Raw genomic sequence first — 20,761 nt, 5'->3', positions numbered from 1 at the left:
ACGTTATAAGACCACGACTGAGAGACAGTAACTCATTTCACTCTTTCTTCTTAAAGACTGCTGCTTTTTTTTTGTCTAAAAACGGCTGCGACCTTCTGGTCGGGATGAAGACTTCGCTTAGTTACAGATAGTTTTGTATAAGCTGAGGTTGATAAGCTTGGGCGGCCATCTTAACGTGAACTGAAACTGCGTCTCATGGAGTTTGAAGCTCGGAACGCCGTCAGATTAAAACTCTCCAGATGGGAAACAGACGTCTTCAGCTAACAGGACAGAAGTCTGGTTTCTCTGGTTTCAAACTCTGCTAAGATGAACAAACACACAGAAACATGAGAAATCTCATTTCCTTTCATAAATGATGTGTCTTAAAGGAAGTATAGATGCTGTTGGACTCCGGGGTTCTGATTCTGAGCTACAGGAGAAAAACAGTTTGAAGCTGCTGCACCAACCCACCAATCAGCTAATCTGATTTAATCCCATCTGAGCTAATCTGATGGGTTTACTGTGGATATCAGTCAACCTGCTGCTGAGTTACTGCTCTCTGATTCAATCATTCATCCATCCATCCATCATCCATCCATCCATCGTTACATAATGTGCCAAACAGAGGGGGGTACACGTTCCTGCTGACCCTGAAAACTGAATCTGATCATCCTCCCAGGAAAATATCTAATCTTTGAAGCATCTTTCAGGCTTCATTTAATAATTAATGAGCCCAGAAATCATCCCGAGTCGAGTCTTTTCTGTTCCTTTCACAGCAGTAAACGAAGTGGAACCCACCTCTGCTCCTCGGGGAACCATGTCTGAGCTCAGCCTGGTTCTCCAGACGGCTCAGCGGCGGCGCCGAGACGCCATCAATCCCAACAACATCAGAACAACAAAGACTGGGTTTCCACTCAATTACCAGCCCGTGTTTGAGGCGCACAATGTGGGAAACAACAAGCCTCCTTTAGTTAAACATAAAACCTCAAAGATCACAAAAACAAAACAAAACATGGAAATAGTTTTAAAAAGAAAAACTCACTTATTACAGTTTATAATGTTATTTTATCTGATTGTCCAGGTTTCAAAAAGCTTTAATTACAAATACTCAGTTATTAATGTCCACAGATAGTCCAACAGTCCATCATTCATTCATTCATTCATAATTCATCTATCATTCACTGATCCATCATCATATCATTGATCCATCTATGTGAACATCTAACCTGTAATCAATCCATCCATCCATTCATCCATCCATCCTCCCTCTGCTGCTTTTCCCTGGTCAGGTCTTGGAGCTAACAGGTCCAGGAGGGAAACCCAGACCTCCGTCTCTCCAGCGACGTTCCCAGGATATAAAGGATATATAATCCTTTCAGCGAGTACGGGGTTTGCTTTGGAGTCTCTTCCTAGCAGGAAACCTCCAAAGGGAGGTGTCCAGGAGGCATCCTAATCAGATGTCTGAACCTCCTCAGCTGACTCCTTTCTATGAGGAGCAGCAGCTCTACTCCGAGCTCCTCACCTTATCTCTAAGGCTGATCCCAGCCACCCTACAGAGGAGCTCATTTTACATGCTTGGATCCAGGATCTGGTTGATTCAGTCCTGATCCAAACCTCGTGACAATGTGGAGGAGAAGATAGTGCAGAAGTTCACCAGGCCTTGTTAGGAATGTCCGGTTGTTTTGCCAGTTATGTCCGAATGTTTTGCCAGAACTTGGGAACAGTGGGAGGTGATAACAGGAGGATTCCTGGAACACAGGATTTGTCTGGTTCTTAGAATCCAGGAAACACACTGGGTTGGGCTAGAACCAGTGTCGTAGGAGTTACGTAAATGGTCAGAAGTATGCATAGTCATCATGCATTGATTTCTGTATAAATACGCCCTTTCTCAAAGATACTTTGGGATTTTGGGGCAAGCTGATCAAGAGTAAATGTGTCAATAAAATCCCCCGTGCATTGGCTGGAATCCAAACGACTCCGACTGTCATTTCGGTGTGCGACATACCTGGCTTTTCACCCACAACCCCAGGTGAGGACTGGGATGCAGACAGATCAGTTTATTGAGATCTTTGAATTTAAGCTCAACTCTTTTTCCCTACGACAAACCGAAGCAACATTCTTAATACTGCAGACGAAGCCTCAAACTGTTGATTCATCTCCTGATCTGTCCTACCATCACTCAGGAACAAGACCCAGATACTAGAAGACCTGTGCTTGGGAAAAAACTCACCCCTGACCTTGTCTCAGCAGCTAACACAGACAATACTGCTCAAAAGTCCAGAATCATCTCTCATTTCTCCATACTTTCCTTCCAAGCAGCCAGACAGCTGAAATATTCTAAACTGGTCTGGATTAATAGTTCTCCAGACTTTCTAAAGGTTTTTAAATAGTTTTTCTTTGGACTCTGGCTGCTTTATTACACATTTCCAGTCCAATAATACTGACTGAAATGTTGACCTCTCGGCTGCACACCATGCTGACGTGACAAGAAATCTCAGGTCCAAACGGACCACGGGACGTAAAGATTATGCTCATGCTGTGCATCCTGCATCCTCCCTAAAACCGCTCTGAAGAAACTACAACACTCAGATTTGTTCTTTTTGAAAATTGGTGTTCAGTTATTAGAAAGTGAGAAATGCATGTGGGAAGATGCGGTCCAGAAAACGGACCAGAATGTTCTGCAGCTGATTATTCACACTTCGCACTCCCACATCACTCCTGCTCTGTCTGTCGCCCTCCACGCTGCAACACACACAGCATTCTGGGAAATGTAGGACACCAGAGAAGATGGAAAATCACTGCATCAGAATCTTTAATTTCTAGCTTGTGCTGGATAATTTCCCTCCACACTGAGACCACTGGCAGCTCGTTTCCCATCATGCACTGCAGCAGTCCTCCTGGGTTTTGCAATAAATTTATTGCCTCAGATGTCATCAGACTGATGCGTGAAGCAGGAGACATTTTCCAGCATCAACACAGAAGCTCCCCTCATCTGCTCACTCTGCATGGCTTCGTTACTCTCATGGTTTTCTCTAAAACATCCAGCGATGCGTTCAGGAACTCGGAGAATGTGGAACAAACACAGGGAAAGACTCTGTTTAACGTCATCAGATCTAAATCAAAACAAATTTCCTAACTCAGACTCAGTAAAGAGTCAGAGCAGAAATCTAGAACGAGCTCAACGTTTTGATGAACGGATAAAACAGAATAAAGTCTGCAGCAGGAAAACGGCTTGAATGCTGAATCAGCGTTCAAACAAGGAGGAAGAACGTTTTATTGGTGAAGATTTGATGCAATCTGCTGGCTTCCTTAAATAACTTACTGTGCTGCATATAAATGAACAGTTTTCTAGTAGGAACTGAATTGACTGTAACTGCATTTAGAAAGATAACAATAAGTAAAATCCGCAGCCAGAAAGGCAGAGAACCATGTCCTGACAATAACATCTGACCAATCCGGCTCAGACTTCTCCTCATCGAGCCCAATTTACTGCAGAAATCAGCTGTTGACTAACAGAAGCATCAGATTTCCTCCGTGGCTCAGCATTAACGTCTGCATCGCTGCCTCTGAGTCTGCAGTTTGGCCACAAAAACAAAAGACACATCTTTTACATCAGCTGGCTGCCAAAATAATCTCTGAGCCATCTGGGTCCTGAGAGACGTTCTGCCAACAATCTGCCTCTCCACCAGGACCAGGACACTGATTAACGGGCAGCTCTGGATCTAAACATTTACAAAAGAACACATTAGAGTATCTGACACTTGGCTCAGCGTCAATGGGAAAAAAATTATGAATCCAGTTGGAAATTTTCCTGAATTAAAATAAGTTTTATTCACAATCTGAATGCCTAAAAACTAATATTAAATCAAATCAAGTTTATTTATATAGCGGATTTAAAAACAACTGCTGTTGGCCAAAGTCCTGCACACATAAATAAAATTAGTTGGCTGTTTTGAAAAGAACTGCAGTCTGCAGTGTGAACGCTGAAGAAGCTGAACTTCGGCTGTTAAAGTTAAAATAAGCAAAACAAAAGTTAAAAGCTAAAGTTAGCGAAACTCAAACTAAAGCCAGAACAGCTGAGAAGCTAAAACTCACAAAGCTAAAACCTAAAACCAACAGAACATCAGCTAAAAGCTAAAATGAGCAAAACAGTGACTAAAACCTTCGACCAGCAAAGGCGAAGTTGACAGAAACTCGACGGATGTTCGCAGATCATACTAGAGGTGTGGAGAAAAACAAGAACTGGTTTTTCACCTGAAAAGTTTAAGAAATTCAAAAAAGTTATAAGATTTGTGTCGACAAGCCCAACGTTCACAGCAGAGTTTATTTTTCTGTTCTTTGGCATCTCAGAGTGTAGTTATTACATTTTATTTTAAAAGCCAATTCATTTTAAAACGGTGATCATCAGAAATCTTAACGTCATCATGAAATAAAAAGATTTTAAAATATCCAGCAATCCAAAGATGGAAGTAATCAGCCCCTTCCTGATGTTTAAATGCTTTAAAGTTTGAATCTGCTGATCAGGAAGAATAAGAAAATAAATACAAACAGGAGAAGTTGCTCGTTCAGGAGTTATGTCTCCTGTGTGAGGCGGCCTCATTTTAAAAAATCATCTGAAAAAGGAAAAAGCTGTGCTCATCTTTATGGGCCCCCTGCCTGGAGCGGCCTGGTTTAAACTGCTGCAGCGTGTCGACAGAAACACGTTCAGCTCAGGATAATCAGACAGGAGTCGGTGCTGATGAGATAAAGGACTGAATCAAGATGTTTTAGCTCCCACACGGGACTTGCTGCAGTCCTAAACAATTAAAAACCACAGGAAACTAAAGGTTTTTATTGCTGTCGGGAGCGAAACGTGTCAGCTGTTTGTTTATGGAGCTCAGAGCTCTGAATGAGCCCAAAACCCACAGAAGCACACCTGGAGCAGCAGTTCTGCCGACTCAGCTCATTTTCACTGCCGTTCCTGTCATCAGCACACCGAGGACGAGCCGTCCGAGCCGTCAGCAGCTGTTTACAACACGACGCTCAGAGATGTTGGGTCTGAAACTAAAATCCTGCCAACACCGGAGGAGATTAAACGCTCTTCTGTCTCACATTTAAGGAAGATTTGTTGGCAGAAACGCATAAAAAGTCATCTTCTGAATTATTTTATATTTAGTGGCTCATTTTCAAACAGTCCAAATTTAAAGTGAGCATCATCTGAAAATCTTGACTTTTTCTCTGTTTGACAGAAAATTTGACTTTCTTCAGGCAGAAATGTTTCTCTTACAAAACAGTCTTTATTTTGTAATTTCTATAAACATCCTCACAAACACAGCGCCGTTTCTAGAAATGTCTCCATCTACACTGAAAAACTGAACACGACCCAAACGCTGTAGTAACTATGCCAGGCCTGTGTGTGGCGCTGTAACGCTGCCACAGAATAACACCAGAATCAGGAAACAAAACGTGGAGCAGACGCATAAAACTTACATGTTGGGTAGAAACCGTAACCCGTTACAATTACAGTCTGTGGTTCGAGCTGAGGATGGAAAATAACAGAAAAAGAACTGAAAACAAAACCAAGCTTCGACTCAAAACTGCAAAACCACAGATTGAAGGACGGTTCTGACCCGGACGCTTTCAGGACAAACCGTCTTAAAGCTTTAAAAACTGTTTTTATCTTAAATCTACAGCTACAAGCTAACAATGTTTTACAGAGTTGGACCGAACCAACTCAAAGTTTAGGGAGGGGGGAGAAAAATGAAGCCGTTATTTTTAAAATGGATATTTGTAACTAAACTACAGTTTGTGAAGTAAAACTTATCAATAAACACATAGCTGCTTTTTTATTGCTAAGTGTGATTACATGTTTTTAGGTAAATTTAAAAAAATTAATAATGGTTCCTCTCATCAGGCGCCTGAAACTATTAGTATAATACTTTTTCCGTATTTTAGGCCCAAATAACAGGTTTAAGCAGAAGTGTCCTCCTGAACACAAGAGAAGATGGTGAAATATTTCAGAATAAAACAAGTGTTTCCTGTTTTTTATTTGATTATTACAGATAGAAAGCTGCTGTGTTTGTTTGTTTTATTTTAAAGTTTTTTTACTTTAGTAAAAATCAATTGCAAGCTTTTTTTTTTTTACTGGAATTCATGGAATTCTTTGCATCAACATGTTTCTGTGAGATCCTCCATCAGATTAAGATGAACTAAAGTAAATCCAGTAAAAATGAATCCCTGACAGCTCAGGTTAATCGTTCCGTCTCGTCCTCCTCTGGTTCCTTACATCGTCCAGCTGAAAGAAAACCATTCGTGGTGGTGTTTTCATTTTGCTGCATCATGTTCAACATGAAATTACTTAGAAACCAGAGCGGCCAGCTCTGCACCTCACTGTTACACCATAATCGGCCCCAGTGCATCGTGGGATTTCTTGGATCATGTTCAGCGAGCAGCGGATTGTGCTGAGAGATTTCATAACGAATCAGCCGTATCTTCACAGCTGTCAGACTACAGCTTCTTTTTTTTATAAGCCTGTTACATCATTTGTAAGCTAGAGGTCAGCTTTTCTTCAGCTGCACCTGAATGCACCGTGACTCAGGGATGAAATAAAACCCAAAAGATCTGAGTCACACCAAGTACCTCTGCACACAATCTGCTTCACTTTTTGGATGCACATATGAGAGGTTATAAGATAAAATAACAGTAAATCTGTCTCCATGAGTCATCACTGCGTGTCCCAGCCTTCATTTCTGCAGGTCTATCAGGAGCTCGATTCTGCAGTGATGCTCCAAACAGCAGCATTATGAGCTCAGCAAAGCTCCGAGCCGAGGCTGAAACCCATTTCAGCTGCTGGTGAGAGTGCTGTCCTTCAAACACGTTTTCCACAGTTGCATAGCAACAGCTATCACCAGTGCTCCCCACAAACAGCGAGTCAGCGTTACCAGTTCCACAAAAACAAAAAAAAAACGTCGAGTTGGATGAAGCAACCCTACGACACCTCTCAGCCCTGCGTACAAAGACGTCTGCTGCAGCGAGGATCCCGAGCGCTCGCCACTTCCTTACAGGATGCTGCTGAGATAGCGTTGCTAGGCAACAAACCCAATTTAGGCCCAATGAACACAGTTCAGAGTAAAAATGTAATCAGAGCAACAAAAATTACAACAAAATAAAAAAGAAAACAATGGAGGAGGCCACCGAGCTGCCTGGTAAGTGGTTACCATGGTGATCGAAACAGCAAACAGCTTCACTTTTTACAGAAAGCGTCTTTCATGGCGCCACAGCAAACAGCCACTTGTATCATTTTGCAAAAGGATCTTTTACATAACACCATTGAATGTGTGTTTCAGCAATCATGAGTGCTGCTGTAGTTTAGTTCATCTGCCTCTGGAGTCTCCAGCAGCGCACTAAACCCCTCGACAAGTTTACACTCTGTAACCCGATAAAAGGACAAATATTTATACGCAAAAATACATGAAGACAGACCTCTCCTTCTGAGGAAGACACTCTGGCATTTAACAAGTTTATGATAAGTCATAAGAAAGGGGAGAAAAAAAGTGTTGCTTGCTTTTTTTAGCCAGCAATGATCAAGCAAAAGAAAAAAGGTCAAATTTAGCAAGAAGGTGCAAATAGAATCTCTAGACTTGCACAAAACCTGTGTGAGAGAAGCTGCAAAGTTAGTAGCTTCAAAGGTTAGCATGGGATCAGCAAAGACCAGACAATGGTGGCAAACTTCAAGACAATTTTGAGTTCAAATCTAGAGCAGGGAATTCATCAGCCACAAAATAAGGTTTTATACAACCTCAATTCCTAAAATGTTGGCACATTGTGTAAAATGGAAATAAAACAATGCAATGATCTCATAAACCCATATTTTATTCACAATGGATCATAGTAAATATTTCAAATGCTGAAACTAAGAAATCGTGCCATTTTGAGAAACAAATAAAAGCAAAATTTGAATTTGATGGCAACAACATGTCAAAAATGTTGGCTAAGGGGCAACAAGTCAGAGGACTGGAGATAAAAAGAGCATTTAGAGGCTGAATCTGGGCAGAGGTTCACCAGGCTGAAGCTCCATCATCTCCAGAACATAACATCACCAACAGATCTGATCTCTGAGGTCAAAGGTCAAGGCTTGTTCTGGTTCTGTTCTGTTCAGGAACACTTCCACAGATCATCGTTCACAAATGCTGCTTAAAGCTCTATCAGGCAAAGAAGAAGCCAGATATGAACAGATGTGTCTCCTCTGGACCAAAGAGGAGAACTGTTCTGAGGTCAGACGGGTTCAAACCATCCAGCCTGCCTCTCTGATGGTATGGGGGTGCATTAGTGCCTCTGGAAAGGATCTCCAGGTTTTAGAACAACATCTGCTCCCATCCAGGACTATTGAACAGACAGAATGGGACAACATTCTCTCTAAAACCTCCACTGTTGCTATAAAAAAGGGGGATTCTTCACAAAGGAGAAATGGAAAAACTTTAAAGACATGCTTTGTTACCATTACCTTATTTTTCACAAAGAATTGTACAACGTTCCATTGGTAATAAAACAAGCGTTTATGAGATTTGCTAATCATTACATTCTAAGTTTGTTTGTTTATTTTTTAAACATTTTACACAAAATCTCATAAGATGATGTAAATGATGCAGCTTGATCTGCATGGAAGCCTTTGCTCCAAAGTAAATCATACTGAATACGTGGAACCTGCAGCTCAGGCCAGTAGGTCTGGTTTTGCGTCCTTCCCATGCGCCCTTTGTTTCTATTCGGGGTAAAAACACACCAGAACTTACGGTTTGTGGTGGTGGAGGGTGTGGGCGTGGTGGTTATTGGCAGAGTTGGTGCTGTGCAGACGTTCGAGCCTCTCCTTTTCCTTCTCTACAAAGTTGGTGTTCGTCCCGGTGCTGGTAGAAGGCGCCCGGGTCAGCCGGCTGTGGGCCCGCGGTGGATCTCTGGGTGGGATGGGAGGAGGCGGAGGAGGCGGAGCCGGGGTCGAGGGGGAGACCGGAGCTGGGATCTGGGTCGGTACAGAGATGGAGGTTGGGTTCGCTGAAGTCGGAGCAGGAACAGATGTAGTGGTGCTGTTGTAGGAGTGGTGGTGCTGCTGCTGATGATGGTGGTGGTGATGGTGCTGGACCTGGTGGCTGTGGTGGAGGGGGATGGAGGTGGGGGGCTGGGGAGCAGCTTGGCTGTTGTGGTGGGGGTGGTGGTTCTTGGTAGAAACCGATGTGGTCTGAGTTGGAGGAGGCGGTGGGGGAGGAGGTGGAAGAGGAGGCTCGGGAGGGGGAGCAGGTGGAGCGACCGGCTGCCGATCCAAACGCAGGTCCTTGTTCTCCTGGCTGAGTCGGTCCAGCTGGACCTCCAGCTCCTCGATTCTGCGCCGCTGTGTTTCGAGGAGCTTCTGCTGGCTCTCGATGATGTTGTTCAGCTCCAGCAGGTACTCCACGGCTCGATTGGGGCTTTCTGGACTGCCTTGGCCCGGGCCAGGATTAGCATCCATGGCTAGCTAATCCAAGGGTTAGCACGCGGGCTAACAGCAAAAGAACTTCAGGCTAAAAATGACAGAAAACTACCTAATGCTAAATTTTAAGCTAAATAGCCAAAATGCTGTTGGCCTTCACAGTTGGTTAGATCCAGTTGATACACTCTAAATGCTAAACGCCTGCCTGAGTCACAGCTGGAACAGCTGGTGCAGAGCCAAAGGCTAGCTCGCTGAGTTAGGAAACAAGAGGAGCTCTACTCTAACAACTAAACCCTACAGTCTAAAAACTACACGCCAAGACCCTGAGTCCTACACCTTTAAACAGGAAGTGCCTTCACCCTCCCCCCCACCAGACACAAGTGGGGGGGAGAGGACTTTCTCTTCTTTAAGTTCTGATTCACAAATCAAGATGGATCTCTTCCTCGCATGCTGCAGTCAGGAAGTTTTATTGGGCTGACGATCATTCCCCGAGTCGGTCAGATGTTCATGTGGGACCTCAGACCCATTGCAGTTTAAAAAGCAGAACCAGTGCCTCGCGAACACGGACCGTTTCTCTGCTCTCGGCTGGTTTATGATCCCGTCGGTCAGTAAATCAACGGCATCCTCTCTCTGCACTCCATTCAGAGCAGCGGTTTCCAACAGGCAGGTGTTGAGACTGGAGCCGGCAGAGGATGCTTCTGTCCATCTGCTTCAGAAATAGTATTGCTCTTTATCATCGCTGCCTGCAGAGGAAACGCAGTCAGCAGCACCACGTGCACGACTCCCAAACAAGTTGGCTAATCCCCTGCTTCCCTGCAAAGCCTCATAATATAATCCTGGGATCAGAAACTCTGCTGTAAATCTCCAGCTGTTCTGAGTGCAGTTAGATCAGTTTTTCCATCATTAAAATAAAATAAAATAATAATGTAACGTTGGTAAAAAGAAAAATCATCTCCGGATGTACTTGGAAGAGGAAAGTGTCATGTCGTTCTTGTGTTTTTGTCCTTGAACAGGACTCAGCCTGTCGTCCTGCAGTTGGTTTGATGCTGGAGGAAATATCCAGAGGTTTAATTTCATCTCAGATCCTCGTCTCCTTCATGGAGACAATGAGGCGTCAGAGGATTCACCGTCCTTCATGGAGCTTTCATAGTGTTTTTCCAGCAGTTACATCTAAAAAAAAAACAGAAGAAAGAAAAGAGATAAGAAGCAGAGTCAGCAGGAAACGTCACCCACGACACGTTCACCGTGTTGTTTCTGAAGCAAACACCTGTTTCTGTTCTTTTAACTTTCTTTACTCAGCTTTCTTTTTTCTTCTGCTTTTCTTCCATCTGCTGTTGTTTCTTATCTGCATCCCTCTGTTCTCTCTCATTTTCTCAGATAAAATGCTCCGTCTCAGCCATCAAAAAAATAAAGAAAGAAAACATCACACACCATCAGCGTCCCCTCCTACACTCCATCACTATCCCTCTCTGTCTTCATCCACCTCCCCCAGTTTTCGCTTTCTTTCTTTTCACTCATTCAAATCTCTTTTTCTTCTAGTTTGATCTGTTTTCTGTAAATTAGGATTCTGCATCTCTGATCTGAGACCGATCTGGATCTCAACACACTGCTAAAGTTCTGAAAGATTTCAAATATACGAGTAGAAAAAAGCGATTCAACCCTCAATGAAGTACGAGTTCTGCTTCAGCACAATGTGATTTGACACAACAATACACCTCAGACTAATTATTTATTAACCTAATAAACATAATGTGAGGCTTTTTCTCACAGTTTTACTTTTATATCACCTGGTTCACAGTTCATCAATGTAAAACTGCCAGCAGCAGATGAGTTGAACAGTTTAAATAAACCAGCAGCAAATTTCTATTTTCTATTTTGTGAAAAATAAAAAATAAGCTAACATTTCACAGAGGTTTTTGGTAAATCAATAAAATTGGGAAATGTGTAATTTCATTCAGATACTGATGGAAATGAACTAAAGTTTTCCAATAAAATAAAAACAACAACAGTTTCACTGCGGCGGGAATTTAAAAAGAGAAGGACTCCATCTTCTTCCTCTCTCCAGTTCCAAGAGGATCCCAGTCCAGAGAGGATCTATATCCCTCCAGAGAAGTCTGGGTGTGTCTCAGGGTCTTCTCCCAGTGGGACATGCCCAGGAGGTCTCCTGATCAGATGTCTGAACCTCCTCAGCTTACTCCTTTCAATGAGGAGCAGCGGTTCTACTCCGAGCTCCCCCCAGATGAAGGAGCTCCTCACCTCCTCTCTAAGGCTGAGCCCAGCTCTCTGGGTCCTCAAGTTTCCTCCCACAGTCCAAAAACAACCATGTCAGGTTCATTACATACTTTAAATTGGCCCTTGGTGGCTCCATAGATGCTTGGTTGACTCTGTCAGGTCCTGTGATGGACTGATTGCTGGAGGTGAGCACCAGAGTCAGGACCCTGGACAGAGCCCACAGTCAGGACCCTGGACAGAGTCTAGAGTCAGGACCCTGGACAGAGTCTAGAGTCAGGACCCTGGACAGAGTCTAGAGTCAGGACCCTGCACAGAATCCACAGTCAGGACCCTGCACAGAGCCCACAGTCAGAACCCTGGACAGAGCCCACAGTCAGGACCCTGGACAGAGTCCACAGTCAGGACCCTGGACAGAGCCCACAGTCAGGACCCTGGACAGAGCCCACAGTCAGGACCCTGCACAGTCTAGAGTCCAGCAGGTACCAACAATAAATGAACAAGGTATCGTGACAACCCAGGAAAACACAAGTTCTAAGGACTAAGATTGGATTTGCAAAACCTTCGCCTTGAAATAAACTTATATTTGTATCCCAGAAAGAAAACTTTGATCAGGTCGTCCTTCGTTCTCACTTATAACAATCCTCACTGTGGATCATGAAACATGAAATTTGGAGTCTTAAGATGATCTTCAGACGTTTTATAAAATTTAAAAATGACTGCTAATAGCACATTTGTCATAATTGATTAAAGAGATAATGTGTCGCTATGAATGGATAGTAAAGTAGTTTAATAGTAGTTGAGATAGTTTGGTTGTTGTTTAATTGGCTTATTAACAATATCTGAAGACTTTGGCCACAGATATTTCAGGTCACAAGTCTCTGCTGCTCTTATTTTGTTGAAATGTTTGAGAAGCGATGTTATGAATAACACAACAGAACGTTAAAAAGAACAAACTGTCTTCACTTTAACTGTATTTACTGACATCACCTATTAAAATTCAGTGTAATGACGTCCTTTACACTGTCACACACACACACACTTGTTACCAACAGTTTTTGTTGCTAATGACCAAATCTGCTGATTTAGAAGAAGTCTGATCTAAAGATGCTGAACCATCACAGTTAACATCTGCGCACACACACGCACATCCACACACACGTGCAAGCTTTCTGGTCTCTATTGCAGAGCGGCCAAACCGTTTTAAGCTTTTATATCTCTTCCCATTAAGCCCAGTCAATTATTCATGACTCACTAACTGACCACCATCCCTCTCTGCCTCCCACTCTGCTTGATGCCAGAACTGTCTGTTTCAAACAGCCGAAACCTTCTGGGTTTCTAGAAAACGGATCTGGTTTCTCTCGGATTCAGCAGCTTTTTATCAACTTTGATCTTTGAGCAGAAACTTGACCGATACACTCCTGGACCTGATCTGAAACAGACTTTAAAATAAAAAATCAAGAACAGAAACTTCCTAAAGAAAGTGCTTGAGATGCAGATATGTTCATAATTTAGATTTTAATTTAGAGTCATTAATTCAAGGTGAGAAGGTTTTTTGTGTTTCCAGAGGGACATTTTGACTTTGGTAAAGAAATCTAAGCATCACACTGAGATGAAACATTTCATCAAGTAAACTGAATAACTTCATTGCAAAAAAAAAAAGAAAATCCTGAAGGAAAGAATTTGATTCAATGCTTTGTTTAATTAATGTGGCAGCACACTGCTATTAGAATGTTGCAAAAGAGCAACGCCAACAAATTTGTAAAGATTCCTGGAACGGAAAATCAGTCTTCCAACGAGACCAACAGAGAATCCAACGTCCTGTATTATCGAGAGAAAAATGAACACGGGCGGAAGCACAGTTCTGGTTGATCTAAAATTAAGTCCCGTTTCACCAACGCTGAAATGTTCTTACAAAGAAATCACAAGTTGTTGGACTTCAGTGTTTCCAGGATCTCAGCTCTGATCAGAAACTCGTCTGATTCTGGGTCGAAGATGTTTCCAGAAGAACAGAGAAAAAGTTATGAATCAGCAAAGGACAAAGTGCTGCAATCTGAAAGAGCCATCATCACATAACAATAACAACAGATTATCACAAACATAAATTTCTGGATTAGTTGATTAACTGATAGATTATTCAGTAAAATACTTGATGGCTGCAGCAGAGGATAATACCTTAAACTACCTACCAAGAAAATCATTCTTCAAAATAAACAAACAGACAAAAATTGGAGTCATGCTGAGGTCAGATATTCTGCTGCTGAAGGTGAGTCTTCCAGTAGCTGGGATAATCTGGATCATACAGTCTTATTTTCCCATCTTCGCTTCTATAATCACTCATTTTATGGTCTATCCAATCAGCTGCAAAAGTATTCACACCACTGATATTCTTTCTATTTTGTTCTGTTTGATTATAAGTAATGGACCTACAGAAAAATACTTCAGATTAGTGAAATTAAATGATAAAAAAAAAACTTGTTTCAAACATTTCTGAAATATATTTATTCCTATAAGATCCACCTGTGGATGATCTCAGTATAAATACACCTCCAAAACTCACAGAGCAGGTAAGGAGGACATTAATAAGAGGGACGTCCAGGAGGACAAAGATAACCCTGATAGAGCTGAGAGATGGAGGATCTGTGTACAGGACCACGAGAAGCTGCTCAGAGCTGAGCTTCATGGAGGAGAAACATGTGGAAGAAGCTGCTGGGGTCAGATGAGACCAAACATTAAGTCTGACACAAATCTACCACCTCTCATCATGCTGAGAACACCATCCCTACAGTAAGGACGGTGGTGGCAGCATTATGATGTGGGGAAGTTTTCCATCAGCAGGGAAACTGGTCTGAGTTCAAGGAAAGATGGATGAAGCAACGTACAGAGAAGTTATTGAGAGGAACTTGGAGTCTTCCAAAGATGTGAGACGGAGATGGAGGTCCACCTTCCAGCAGGACATGGAGCCTAAACCGTCTGCTGAAGAACACTCTACGGGTTTAAGGAGAACCAGGTAAAGGTTCTGGAATGGTCCAGTCAAAGCCCAGACCTCAGTCCAACTGAGAACCTGAGGTTTGATTAAAGATTGTTGGACACAAGCAGCACCGTCCAACCTGAAGGAGCTGGAGACGTTTGGACATGAAGAATGGACAAAAAGTCCAGGTTAGATGGCCCAGGATCATGGAGACAAAAGTGAGAGTTTACTGAAACCTTCAGAAAGTAAATCACATCTATAACTCATTAGCTTATGGAGTCAACCTAATTCAAGATGGCTACCACAACTAATCAACCTTAGCCAACACAAAAATGGTTCAAACTCGGGTAGTTTCACAGATGCTGAGCTAAGATTTGGTGTGGTAGTAGCTGAGAGTCATGACATACTCCGAGGGCTAACAGATCTGTTAACATGATGAGATTTCTCCTCATCAGTTGATTTAAAACTCTGGCGGGCGATATGCATTCCTTTAAGGTATTCTAGGTCCCAGTTTACAGATTCTGTTTCCAAGAACACCGACATGATGCTTCCTGTGAGGGAAGTCTTACAGGAAGTCGTTTTTCTGCCTTAAATATGATCTTTTCTCCTTTTAAACTGAAAGAACGCTGCAGTCGTTCCACATGCAGCTGCAGCCTCCTCACCCTTCATAGCATTCGGATTTCATTTAGCTGTAGCACCACTTTAACTGCCCTGTTTCATGATATGTGCAGCTCCCACAGCGTTCACATGCACAGCCTCCTTCCATCTGCACCAACATACATGCACACGATGAACACAGCACATGCACGTACTGTACACACTCATCCCCGCGCTCCTTCTGGCCTAAATAACCAACAGTTACGTGACATATGTGAGCTCCATCCTCAGACACAATGCAGCATTCAGAAAAAAGCTAACAGGAGGTGAAAGAAAAAAAAACAGGCGACGGAGTCTCACAGGTCTCAGCAGCTCCTGCAGAGGTGATGGAGGGATGAAGGTGGAGGAGGATTAGGATGGGGAGGATTATTGATCCAAGCTCATTTCTCTTTCACCTCCTTCTCTGTTGCTGCTGCTGTCACCATCGTCTCCCAGAAAAAAAGACCTGCTTCCACTCCGTGGTTTTGCTCCCTTCTTCGTGATCAGATCCAATCCCTCCTTCCTCCTCTCCGCTCACTGCTGCAGGCCACGCTCCTCTCCTCCTTTTCTCCTTCCTCCTTCTCCCTCCTTTCTTTCCTGCTGCCGAGTCAATTTCTTCCTAATTATCATTCCTCTGCGCCTGACAGCCGAACGATCCGCTGCAGCAGCACAGATGATCCTCTCCGTCCGCACGAGCGTGTGAACACACGACGTTTGGGTTATTATCACGGCTGAAGCATCAGAGGGTTTTTACGCCTTGGCTGTGCTGCTGTAAAAGAAGAGGAGGTGGTGTTGAGTCCAGACAGGCTGCATGGGCTGATGGATGGAAGGATGGATGGATGGAAGGAAGGATGGATGGATGGATGGATGGATGGATGGAAGGATGGATGGTCCAACATGAACTGTTACAGTTCAAAAATGCAGATAACACAAAAAGAAAATGTAGAACCTGCAGCATTATTGATCACAGGAGGAATTCAGATCTCCAGTTTCTGTGTAATTTAAGAAAACTGTGCTCCTTAAACTAATTACAGACTTTATCAGAACAACCAGGCAGATAATTCCTCCTTAAATCATCTGAACATTTTGTTTTTGTCTAATCAGATAATTACTCAACCATGATGCCATAAAAAGTTGGAAACATTGCTGCATTTTCTCCACAACTTGCAGGAATTATGTTTTGAGGCAGCAGAGGGCAGTGTACCCAGAAACCTGCGTCCCTCAGAGGAAGGCGATTTATTTCTGCTCGTTTTATCAAAACAACACGGCGACATCTGTTGTGGAGAGAAAAGTTTATGAAAAGCAACAGTTTGATTCTGATGATAAATCTCTGCTCAAATAAAACCTGTGCCCAGCTGAAAACTGTGTTTGTTTACCTACAAATGTGGGTGATGTGGGCGGAGGTGAGCGATGAAATAATGTGAACGACCAGGAATACAGTTTTAGAAAATGTGGAAATAGGCTGGGATTTTCAAAACATGACCACACAAAAAGCTGCTGCAGAAACTCAGAACTCAGTGAAGCTGAGAAACGATTTGAACCTTTTCTCTTATTGGTTTTAATATTAACATCAGGTCTCCAGCAGTTACAGCTCAGAGAAATACAACCTTTAGAGTAAAAAAAACAACAACTAACAAAACACTGAAGCTTAGCAGTTAGAGCCAATATCCGGTTTAAATCAGTCCATGTTGACACAACTCCACATACTTTAAACTGGTTTCCTCCACCTTAAATAAACCAAACAGTTCTAAGATGTAATACTCACGCCCCGCCACTAGGTGGTGAGAACGCTCACAATAACAATCAAAATACAGAGAAAGAACATTCTTAGCTTGGATAAAAATTTTCCCCCAAACCAGGTTTTCTTTCTTTCAGAAAACCAAAGTTTAATGGAGACAAAATCAGGACAAACTGAGAAAGAGCCAGAAAAAAACAGAACAAACAAACTGCTTAATATTAACACCAGGTCTCCACCAGTTAAAGCTCAGCAAAATACAACCTGCACTCCATTATTGTTTAGGTTTCTAACACACAAAGTGAGAGTGAGCAGGTTTAAAATATTCTGCTTCATCATCGTTTCTCCACTTTGGAACGCTTTCATAAGAATCTTAAGGTGAACGGCTTCACGAGGCTCCATGAGGCATCATGAGGCTCCATGAGGCATCATGAGGCATCATGAGGCATCATCAGGCTCCATGAGGCATCATGAGGCTCCATGAGGCATCATGAGGCATCATCAGGCTCCATGAGGCATCATGAGGCTCCATGAGGCACCATGAGGCATCATGAGGCTTCACCAGGCTCCATGTGGCTCCACGAGGCTCCATGAGGCTTCACCAGGCTCCATGAGGCTCCATGAGACTCCAAGAGGCTCCATGAGGCTCCATGTGGCTCCATGTGGCTCCATGAGGCTCCATGAGACTCCAAGAGGCTCCATGAGACTGCAAGAGGCTCCATGAGGCTTCATAGACTCCTTTGTCAGGATCACAGATCCTCGCTCTGGTTTCACAAGAATCTGAGCAGATTTTAAAATTTAACACAATGTTTTTCCTAAAATAACGTCACTGTGGGCGTCTCCAACTGTTTTCAATTTAGTTTAAGTGATTCTAGAGAAAGGGAGGTGTTGCTGAAGCCTGAGGCCATGCAAACAATGGATTAGGTTTGATTTCAAGTCAAAATTAGCAGATTTTCTCATATTTTAGAGACATTACCTTAGTTTTTCCGGAGTAAAAACAGGAGGAGTCTGGACAGCAGAAAATTATTATGAATATAATTATTATATAATTATTCAGTCAGGTCAGGTCCTTTAAACTAATTTATTACAGAGGATGAAGTTCAGTTTGTAGAGCAACATCTGAGCCAAACCTTTCAAAATGTTTGATTTGCTTTTAGGACACCTTTTTAACGTAAGTCAATGCTGAAATTAAAGAGCAGTTTCTGTTTCTTCTCCACAGGCAGAGTGGGTTACGTTACATTTATACTGAAAAATCTACCAGACCTCAAGAAGCTGCCTTATGCTTTCATAGCTCCATCAACTCGGACACAAATCCCAACAACGTCAGCAAAGCATGACACAACCTCCACCGTGTTTCACAGATGAATGTAGACTCTCACTGGTGAAATCTCATTACAGCAGATTTGACCCAGTTTCTTTAGATGTTACAAACCTGAACCGTTCCTCCCTGGATTCCTGACAGAACTCCTTTCATTCAGCTCATTTTTAAAGCCCGGATGTTCCCCCTTCTCCTGGAGCTCATCTTCTCTCCGTACTGATCCTCATATTTTGACCCAAAGTCTGTTTTGTCTCTCTGGTTGTCCTCTGTGTCTTTCTGGATCAGTTTGTCTTCGTTTGTGTAACTTTGGTTTTTTGTTTTGCCTTGTTTCAGTCCATTCACCTGAAGTTAATCTTTTGTGGAGGTTTTGCTTGTTTTGACTTTCTTACCCGTTTTGTTTTCCTTGTCTGTTGCTGACAGCAGCTGCCGGGGTGTTTTCTCTCTTCCTGCACTTATTTAGTCTCTCCTTGAGTCTTTCTAACATCGTTTCTGGCCTTGAAGTTTTCTCTGTAATCATTTCTTTCATGTGCAGAGATGAGACACACCAAGAGTTATGAAGATATTACACACGACAGAGAATCAGAGAAACACTTGTGGCTTCAGGCGCAGAAAAGCAAATATTTCAGCTCAAAGAGAGAATCCTGCTTTTTAATTAAACTCTCCGTTTCTGACCCTGTGAGTCATCAGAGTCCTGTCTGAACCGGGTCAGGGCCTTCAGCGGGCCTCCGGAACCAGCAGGGACCCAGCAGCTGGGTTCTGGTCCCGGGTTTGCTGAGGCTCAGGGGTCTCACTCTCATTCTGTCCGCGCGCCGTTTCCGCCTCGCGGTGTGACAGGAAAACCAATTAACGTCAGCGCTAATTAAAGGAGCCGGCGCGCGCGCAGACACCGGGGGGAAACGGACCAATTAAAGCCCGTGAAGGAATAAATAAAAAAACATGGAGGGTGGAGGGCAGATTTACGAGCACAGCACACACAAACACGAGCTGCACGACAAACGCGCGCGCGCTGAAGCGGACTCACCTGTCATGGCTGCAGCTCGGCCTCCGTCCTCCGCCGCGGAACCAGAATAATCCCCTTCAGACCCAAACAGGCAGAACCAGCTCCTCCTGCCACAGAACCGCTGCTGCTGCTGCTGCTGGAGCTGCGGCGCCAAAGATCCTCTGCTGCAGATAGAGGGTCCACTCTGTCCGTGTTTCTGCTGACCGCTTTGATTTCTGCTCCGCCCACTTTTCTGGCTTCCGCTTCAGCTTGTACAGGAACTTCCGGTTCTGGGTTCTATTGTAGAAAAACACAAGAATTAAATGAAAATTCGAAAACATTAAAGGGATAGTCTGGTCATTTTGAAGTGATTTTTTGTCCAATAGTGTCAAAGAGGCAAAAGTCTTCATCCGGGACTGACTAATGCCTCATTTTAAATTGTTTATCTTAAAAAAGAAAAACTGCACTACACTTTTGCATAACCTGTCACCATTTTCTCAGCGTAGCAACATTTGTGTTACTCATCTAATGACCACTATCTGCAGATGAACCAGTCAGGACGATCAGTCATTCCAGAAATTTCCTCCAACATAAACACCGTTTATCTCTGCGCCGAGCCTGAATGAAGACTTCTGCCTCTTTCCCCAAACTTTGTGCTCCATGACTGATGATAAAATACTAACTACTGTTAATTATTTCACAGAACATCACTTACAAAATGTCCAGACTATCCCTTTACTGAACTAAACTATTCTCTCCTCTACAAAGATTAAACTAAGATTAAGATATTTATCTGTAATTAAAGCAGAAAGAGAAACTGTGAAAGAGGAGTGAAAACTGACACAGAGTGAGAAATCTCTTCTTTTGTTTACTCTTTGTTCATTAGTTTCCTGCAGCTACACCTTCAGAAGGCTCCTCCTCCTCCTCCTCCTCCTCCTCTTCCTCTTCCTCCTCTTCCTCCATCATATTATTTTAAATTTCTTAATTTTCTCCTTATTGTGATTCACCACCTCCAACCTTTTTGTCTTTTTAACATCTTCCTCCTTTTCTTAGTAAATCTTCCCTCTTAAAACTCTTTAGCTCCACATTCTCAGCACAAAGTCGAGCTCATCCCTGGTTCAGGCTGAACTCTAATCCTTGTGTGTCTCTTTCCTGTTGTCTCTAACCCCAGCAGGTCGAGGCAGGTGGCCGCTCATTCTGGTTCCTGGTTACTGTTAAAAGCGAGTCGTTCCTTCCCACTGTCGCCTCCGTGCTGATCAGGATGGAGGATTCAAGAAAATCTTTTACTGATTGTGTTTTAATAAAAAGCTGTTTGTGGCTGTTTTATAACAGGAAGTGACAGGATTTATGATTTGGATTTGTGTTTCTATTTTGAATAGTGCTTGATGGATGGATGGATGGATGGATGGATGGATGGATGGACGGATGGATGGATGGATGGATGGATGGATGGATGGATGGATGGATGGATGGATGGA

The 20,761-nt window shown here is 43.1% G+C and overlaps 1 protein-coding gene across 1 annotated transcript in view; it reads right to left on the bottom strand.

Moving 5' to 3' along the window:
- Window positions 1–19,539, bottom strand: part of LOC108251435 (IQ motif and SEC7 domain-containing protein 1) — a 107,493-nt gene extending 87,954 nt beyond the window's left edge. Inside the window, exons 1-3 of the mRNA XM_037977001.1 lie at window positions 19,326–19,539; window positions 15,573–16,020; window positions 8,748–10,585 (exon numbers count right to left, since the gene is read on the bottom strand). Coding sequence (XP_037832929.1) covers window positions 8,748–9,454 — 707 coding nt within the window. The 5' untranslated portion in view covers window positions 9,455–10,585; window positions 15,573–16,020; window positions 19,326–19,539. The remainder of the gene's footprint in view (window positions 1–8,747; window positions 10,586–15,572; window positions 16,021–19,325) is intronic.
- Window positions 19,540–20,761: the final 1,222 nt, after the last annotated feature.

Source organism: Kryptolebias marmoratus, linkage group LG8 (assembly GCF_001649575.2).
Source record: "Kryptolebias marmoratus isolate JLee-2015 linkage group LG8, ASM164957v2, whole genome shotgun sequence".
Taxonomy (NCBI): Eukaryota; Metazoa; Chordata; class Actinopteri; order Cyprinodontiformes; family Rivulidae; genus Kryptolebias; species Kryptolebias marmoratus.
This window is presented reverse-complemented; position numbering and strand designations above follow the sequence as displayed.